The sequence below is a fragment of the Rana temporaria genome, chromosome 4 (genome assembly GCF_905171775.1).
Source record: "Rana temporaria chromosome 4, aRanTem1.1, whole genome shotgun sequence".
NCBI lineage: Eukaryota > Metazoa > Chordata > Amphibia > Anura > Ranidae > Rana > Rana temporaria.
In genome coordinates, this window is record NC_053492.1 from 335,832,794 (window position 1) to 335,841,290 (window position 8,497).

Below are 8,497 nucleotides of genomic sequence, written 5' to 3' on the forward strand. Positions count from 1 at the left end.
ATTTTCTTTTCAGCTGTATCCTTATTTTCAATTTTTCAGCAAGTTCTCTTCTGTAGTTACAGTGTAATCATCTAATAAATAAAAACCTGTTTCGTAACTTACTGTATGTGAACTGACTAATAGAAACTACATTCTGTAACTATCTTATTATAAAGTGCATGTGGTTAATATAACTGAACAAGCAATGGAAGTTTTTGAAATGGTAATTATATTTTTAAAATGAGCAAGTAAATGCTTTTTAGCATTTTTCTGTAATGGTGAATATTTACTTATTTTTTTTTTTTTTAAATGGACTTGTTTTGTATTATTGATAAAGAGATGCAGTAACAAAGTCTACATATTTTGCATTTCAAGCAACACAAAGTCCCTAATCAAAGCAGGATTTTGTACTTACATTTTTCTTTATACCACCATGTTTGCATGCTATTATTGTAAAATAAATAGGATAATGAGCACTTTGTGTGTTATGCTAGTCTGGTATGACAGACTGAAGGTGATCAGAGCATACTTTTCACATGTCCAGCAAAATTTGATTTAAGAAAACTGTCACCTCCTGTTAAGCAGGTAAAATTAATGCAGAGCAAAGTTTTTTTTAAGAATTTTAATTCTGAATAAGTAGCATAAAATCTATAAGCCTCTCAAAGTTTACTTGTGCTACTGTTTGGGAATTAGTCTTTAGTCCAGTTAGTTCAGGCTCCCCTCCAGACTCGGGATTAGCCATCCAGTGCAATGCTGTCAACAAACATCTCAGTCATACCCATAATCCTATCAACAATCTCCTTGTAAATATTAAGAACACATTTATAGTGGATATGGGAACTGCTCCAAATGAAACAGAGCTGCTGTAAGCTGCCTATAGGCTATGCACAAAAAAGAAGAAAAAAAAATATAGTCCAAATGCTGCAGCATCACATGTAGCAAACATACAGCAATGACAAGCATGAAAGATCAGCAGTATTCTCTGGCAACATTTATAAAAGCCATAGTCCTTTTACTGATCTCTACTGCCATCTAGTGTTAGATTTATAGTAGATGGTGATACACAGATATTGATCCAATACATAGTAACCTGTTTCACAAGCAACAGCTACAATTAAACAATACAGAAAACAAATTAAGGAAATCAATTTGTTTATGAAGTGTCTTTAACAGCAGGAAAAAACACACCTATACATTAAAAAAAAATAGTAACTTTTATGGTTTACCGAAACCTCTACACATCCCATGTTTAATCTTTCTTTAGGTTGACACCTACCCCACTATTTTTTGCCGTCCCTGCCACTGCTGGTCTGGGGGGATTTCACTGTATTCTTTTTCTATCCTACTGCCAGACTTCGGTATATTTGTGTCCCTAAAACAGGTTATGTTTATAGTTACTTTAATTATTTACTCTATGATTTGGACACCACTTGTCTAACAAACACAGATGATATTTATTGTCTTTGATGTGATCGCTTTGCTACGCTTCAGTGTTGATATGGTTGTTCCCTAATCTAATTTCTACTCATGTGGATTGTACTCATCCCTTCATGACACACTGTTTTGAATGTGACATGTTAAAATAAATAGAGATCACAATTTAAAGTGATTGTAAAGTCTGAAATATTTCTCTAAAATAAAAAAATATGTTTACTATATACTTACCTGCTTTTACCTCCTCTTCTGGGGTCCCCTGCCAGTGCTCTCCCTCTTCACTGTGTGCCCCCATACCATGCCACTTGCTATGGGAGCATAAGGGCATGTGTGCTAACAAGCCAGGCTTTGTAAGTCCATAGACTCACACAGTAAGGACTGGCCCTACCCTTGCTTCCTCCTCACAGGATTTTATTGACAGCAACAGTAGCCAATGGCTGGAGAGACCATCGCTGATGCAAATAAACTTTTTGGCTTTAGAACTACTTTAAATTTGATTCTTGACATGATAACCCATAGCTATCTCTGTACAAACCAGTGAGTAAAGTTAAAAAAAAAAATAAACAATTTAAAAGAGAAGGTACCCATTTTAAGAATGTATGAAAACTAATGGTTGCAATTACAGTTACATTAATTACCCAAAGCTCAAGTACTGTGTAATCATGTTCTGGATTGTGACACTGAACAGGCTCTGAAGACAGTTGGTGCAGTCTGGCAAGATGTTACTTCTGTTTATGTTACGTGCAACTTGCAAAAAACATATTTTACAATTTAAAGTTTGTCCCCAGTTATGCAATCTAAAATGGCAGTTCTCAGAATTCATGATGAGTCTACAGCTTGTTTTCATTTTCATGTCCTGTTAAATTTCTTTAAGGTATAATTCCTTTTCAAATGTTCTCAACTTTGAAAATGTGTTTGTATGTGCCTTCTGCTTTTCTACATATCAATTTAGCATTTTTCATTTTGGACAAATCTAAAATATCCAGTTCCCAGTTACTAAGGTTAAGTGAAGATAAGTGTGGCAGTTTTCCCACCACACTACACAGGATTTGCACAACATGTGCAATTGGAATGAAGATATCCTCTGTGCTGAGATCAAAATGTCTTAGGCTCTTCAGGTTCTGTAGTGCTTCAATCAAGGAAATCCAACCATCACTTCCAATATTATTGCATGAGAGGTCCAAGAATGAAAGCTTCTTAAAATCTTCCTTCAAATGAGTTGCTATAAAGGGAGGATTTAGATATTAGTATTATCTTTAAAACCCATATAATATTTTTATTATTATGTATGTGTGTAGTCAGAATCACATATTTACAGAATACTCATTGATTATTTTAATCTTCCTTGATGGGAACCCAAAGAAAAGCCTCATAACAGTTCTAATGTAAATCAACCTTCACATACATGTTATTTATGTTAGGTACATGACAGCTAGGTAAGACTAGGTACAGTGCTGGGAAAAGTCTTAGGCACTCTAGATGATTTGTTATATGTTATGTTCTCCTTATTAGTAACTCAACAAAACAAAGCATATGTTAGAGTTCCAAACATTAATTTTGCAGTAAATTAAGTAATATAATATTTGAATGTGAAGATGACCGTGCCTCAACCCAGGACCTGAGGGACAGGTCAGCTTCGGGTGAGGACATTGCGGATGACCTGGACAGATAAGTGTCCTTATTTTAAAAGTCAGCAGCTGCAGTATTTGTAGTTGCTGACTTTAAATTATAATTTTTTTCGGTGGAACTCTGCTTTAAAGTTGTCAGCCTCCCATATGAGTCACAGACCTGACAATGGGTAAAAAGTCAGTTATGGTGAAATGGAATGACACGGCTGAAAAGGCCTTTCAGGAGCTTAAAACAGCCTTGTGTCAGTATTCAGTAAGCTGGATTCAGTAAGAGTTAGGCCGGTGTATCAGTAGTTCCTTCCTCGTTCCAGCTGGTGAGTTCCTCCCCTTGGTCGCCGTGTTGATTGCGGCGACTTTCAAACACATTGATACGCAGTATACCTAGTCCTCGTGTTTGGCTACGTCATCCAAATGACGTCATTTCCACAACCGGAAGTTCCGCTGCAGCCATCTTGCTAAAGGGTTTTTTGCAATGTATGGCCAAAAGCGTCACAACCGGAACCGGAAGTTCCGAAACGGCCATTTTAGAAGGGGGCTGGTATTGCGGCGGAGACCTGCAGATATCCCTATAAAAGGGGGCAGCCAGGACAACATAAATAAGATCTAAAAAACATCATGGGGAGGAATAAAACTAACCAAGACAGTGTGAAATATTATACTTGGAAATGGGAGCGGGGAGAAAAGGGGATATGGGCTAAGATTTGGAAAAAAAGCCTAAATCCACAAATAGCCATTCTCATACAATTCCATTAGGAACTGTTGGAGAACAGAAGGAAACAAAAAACCACAGCTGCCATATTTTTCATCAAAGAAAGCATCTCTGCCATCTTATTGGTGAATTAGGAGACGTCTAGGTAATGAACCCAGTATGTCTCCCCTGGCAGCTGATGAGTGTGAAACAAGGAAAGAATAGCACTTGCCAAAAATAATGAAGAGACATAATCAAACTGGCGGGTCACTCGAGGCACACATCCTGAAGGCACAAAATCACAACAGGTTAAACAAAAGAAAAATGTGTCCTATTCATAATTATATTACATATCCTTTGATGTCTGTCTGCTTCAATGCAATCAATACAAAAAGGAAATGCAAATCATTAAATATGCAAGTTTTTGAAAAAACATTGCAAAAATATATAAACAAAGTAATATAAAAAAACCCTGTTTCTAAGTGTCATATTTACATTCAGTCCTGAGAAGAGATTACCCTATGTACCGACAGATACGGAATAAAGGGGAGAGCATTGTTATGTTGTTATGTTGATGAAAATGAAATATCCAGGATAGATGCCCCTGGATATAACTAGGGGAGGGAAGACCTCCAACAGAAGTCTTGAGAGGGGTGGGGTTAGCTGCTCTCCTTGGTAGGGGTTAATCAGTTTTTCCAGAGGAAAACCCTTCCAAGAATGGTCTAAAGCTCTCACTTTCATTGAGACCAGGGGGTGTTGTGGCCCTCAGGTACCTAATCCAGCGCATTTCGTGCTGTAGTAGGACCTTGTTCCAGTCACCCCCTCTTAAAGGGATATGTATCCGGTCCAATACAGTAAAGTTTCCAGTCGGCATGTGATAGCCATGGTACTTGGCTATGTGTTGACCAAGTGGGAGGTATAGATTACAAATGCGCATGGAGTGCATATGTTTCTCTGCCCGCTTGCTTGGTTTTACCTACATAAAACAAAACACACTGACACTGCATGAGGTATACCACTCCCCGAGTTTTGCAATTAGCAAAATGTCTCAGGGAGAAGGTATCCCCATTTAGCAGTGTCAGTGTGGTTCTCCTTCCTTTCACCGAACATTGAGCACATGATCCGCAAGGATATGTGCCATATGTTTTGTGGCCATTTCCAAATCTGCCATTTCCTTTGTACTCACTTTGAACTAACATAGTGCCTATGGAAGAGGCTTTTTTAAAAGTGATCTGCGATTGATTAAAATAAGAAAATACCGCGCTAAAAAACAATGAATTGCTAGTAAAGCTGCAACAACGGAGTGTTATACAAACACAACAACATAGAACAAAGGGGAGAGGATGTTGCGCTAAAATAAAAAATCTAAACAATAAAAATGAGGTAAAATAATTGTGAAGCCAGTAAACCCAAATCGATAAGGGACTAGAAAGAGGAAATAGTTCAGTCCTAATGCGTCCACAAAAATAAAGTTCATATGAGAGTAAACAGATGTTTGAGGAGCAAATATGAAAACCAACACCACGAGCCAGTAAAAATTGAAGGCTTACCAAAGCTTGGTGCCCCAGATGACGTCATTTTATGACGAAACGCGCGTCGGGAAGGTAGCGTGCTGACGCAGGACGTGTTGTGTAGAGTGGACGGGCGTTTTTTTCCGAGCCGGCCGGCTTCTCTTTGTTTTTATTCCTATTGTGACACTGTAAGTGTAATTTTTTACTTATTAAACGTACGGTTTAAACGAACTTCACTATGTGGGCTCTATCACTCCCTTTATGTACCTATTGAATACGGAGGACACTTAGGACTACCATTACAGCCCAGGAGTTTAAAGGCCCAGGCTAGGGTTTTAGCCACTTGCTGATGTTCATACATGTTCTGGTAAGCCTCCTACTTATAGGGTGCTGGTGGTGGTGGTTCTCAAAGTCACTTTTTACCTCATGTGTGTGCTGGTCAAACATACTTCACCATTGAGTGTTTTCTTTCTGTGATACGGTTCAATAATCTGGTTTTCGGTGGAGGCTTCAAGAAACATCTTCTCCTCCCACCTTCCCCTGCGAGGATCACCCTAAAGGCCCTGGCTGGGGTTTGCAGCGGCAAGCTTACATTGCTTGCCATGTGGTAAGCCTTCAATTTTTACTGGCTCGTGGTGTTGGTTTTCATATTTGCTCCTCAAACATCTGTTTACTCTCATATGAACTTTATTTTTGTGGACGCATTAGGACTGAACTATTTCCTCTTTCTAGTCCCTCATCGATTTGGGTTTACTGGCTTCACAATTATTTTACCTCATTTTTATTGTTTAGATTTTTTATTTTAGCGCAACATCTGCGATTGATTGGTGATCAAATTTTTCAAAATTGGGTCTTCAGTTAGGATGGGCAAAGACTATTTCAAAGTTTTGGCCCATCCTAACTGAAAAATTTGATCACCAATCAACCGCAGATCACTTTTAAAAAAGCCTCTTGCATAGGCACTATGTTAGTTCAAAGTGTATTTGTATTTTTCTTTTGGAACACCATGGTTTTTGTTTTGCCCGAGTTGATTGGTAGTGCCCATGTGGCGCTGTATTTCTCCAGAACTTCCAGGCTGTCTTGTAGGCCTTTCTCTGTTTGTGACAGAAGTAGGAGGTCATCCGCATACAGCAGGAACTTCACCTCAGTGTCATGTAGAGTCAGTCCTTGTGCTGCGGAGGATTCTAGAGCTGCCGCCAGTTCATTGATGTAGATGTTGAAGAGGGTTGGACAAAGAAACAGCTATGACAGTACAACCAACAAAAACTGAAGAAAATTGCTGAATGTGTGTCGCAGTCTGGGCCTCTACATCCTCAACGGCCGTACCAAGGGAGACTCTCTAGGAAGGTACACATTTAGCTACCATGTAGGCAGCAGTGTGGTAGACTATGCCATCACAGATATGAACCCCACACTCATCAATGGTTTTACAGTCACCCCACAAACACACCTATCAGACCACAACCAACTACTGCTATACATCAAATCTTCTAGCAAACCATCACCAAAACTCCACCGGGCGTCTCTCCGCAACCTGCCACCATCATTTAAATGGTCCAAACAGTCTACCACAAAATACAGAGAGGTAACTGACAGACCTGACATTAAAAAACAGCTTGAAAACTTCCAAAACAACACCTATGAGATAAGCCCACCAGATGTGAACCAGGCAGCAAAGGACTTCCATAAAATACTACACACCATTGCAGAAACAGCCCAGCTGAGAAAAACCAACTACAAGAAATCATCCAACAAAAAATCCAATAAATGGTTCGACAAAGAATGCAAAGCATTAAGGAACACCTTACGGACCGTCTCCAATAACAAACATAGAGACCCTGACAACGCTGACCTAAGGATAGCCCATAGCACCCTACAGAAAAAGTACAAACAAACCCTTAAAAAGAAAAAGCAAGACCTCATCTCCAAAAACCTGCAACAGCTGGAAGTGGCACTTCAGGAAAATTCTTTCTGGGAAACAAGGAAGAATATTGGCTCAGCACCCAGGAAAAACAACCTCCACATCCAAAATGGCGACATCTGGCTCAACTACTTTAAGGGCCTCTACAAAAATATTCCAGAGGAGGCTCTAACTGTAGAACAAAAAGACATCATCAAAAGACTAAATGACATGGAGGAAAAAATTAAGGACTTCCAGAACCCCCTAGATGTACCGATTACACCACAAGAAATTGGAGAGAAAATCCAAAACCTGTAAACCAAAAAATCCAGTGGGATGGATAGAATCCTGCCAGAGATGATTAAACACGGCTCCCCAGAGGTACACGCTGCAATGTGTAAACTGTTCAAGCTGGTCCTGAGTGCTGGTTACTACCCTACAGTATGGAACCAAGGCCTCATAACACCCATCCATAAGAGTGGAGACCAGTATGATCCAGCCAACTACAGAGGGATATGTGTCAGCAGCACACTAGGAAAACTATTCAACAGTATCCTCAACAAACGGATCCTCAACTTCCTGACACAACACAATGTCCTCAGCAGAAGTCAGTCGGGGTTCATGCCAAACCATCGCACTACAGACCACATCTACACCCTGCACAGCCTCATCAAGAACCATGTCCACCATACAAAACATGGGAAGATATTTGCCTGCTTTGTGGACTTTAAGAAGGCATTTGACTCAGTGTGGCACCCAGGCCTGTTCCTCAAACTATTGGAGAGCGGAATAGGAGGGAAAACATACGACGTCATCAAGAGTTCATACACTGAGAACAGCTGCAGCGTAAAGGTGAATGGGGAAATAACTGAACACTTCCGGCAGGCCCGAGGAGTCAGACAGGGCTGCAGCCTAAGTCCAACCCTCTTCAACATCTACATCAATGAACTGGCGGCAGCTCTAGAATCCTCCGCAGCACCAGGACTGACTCTACATGACACTGAGGTGAAGTTCCTGCTGTATGCGGATGACCTCCTACTTCTGTCACAAACAGAGAAAGGCCTACAAGACAGCCTGGAAGTTCTGGAGAAATACAGCGCCACATGGGCACTACCAATCAACTCGGGCAAAACAAAAACCATGGTGTTCCAAAAGAAAAATACAAAACAAACAAAGAGCCCTTCCTTCACAATAAACAACTGCACTGTGGATGAAACTAACAGCTACACATACCTCGGCCTAGACATTACCCAATCAGGAAGCTTCAAGCCAGCCATAGAGGCACTAAAAGACAAGGCATGCAGAGCCTACTATGCCATCAGGAGAAGGCTGTACCACCTAAAACCACCGTGAGAGT

The 8,497-nt window shown here is 40.1% G+C and overlaps 1 protein-coding gene across 1 annotated transcript in view; it reads right to left on the minus strand.

The window, feature by feature from the left end:
• Positions 1-424: 424 nt before the first annotated feature.
• NLRC4 (NLR family CARD domain containing 4) overlaps positions 425-8,497 on the minus strand; it is an 806,697-nt gene continuing 798,624 nt past the window's right edge. The window contains exon 10 of the mRNA XM_040350743.1: positions 425-2,635. Within this exon, the coding sequence (XP_040206677.1) occupies positions 2,301-2,635 (335 nt within the window). The 3' untranslated portion in view covers positions 425-2,300. The remainder of the gene's footprint in view (positions 2,636-8,497) is intronic.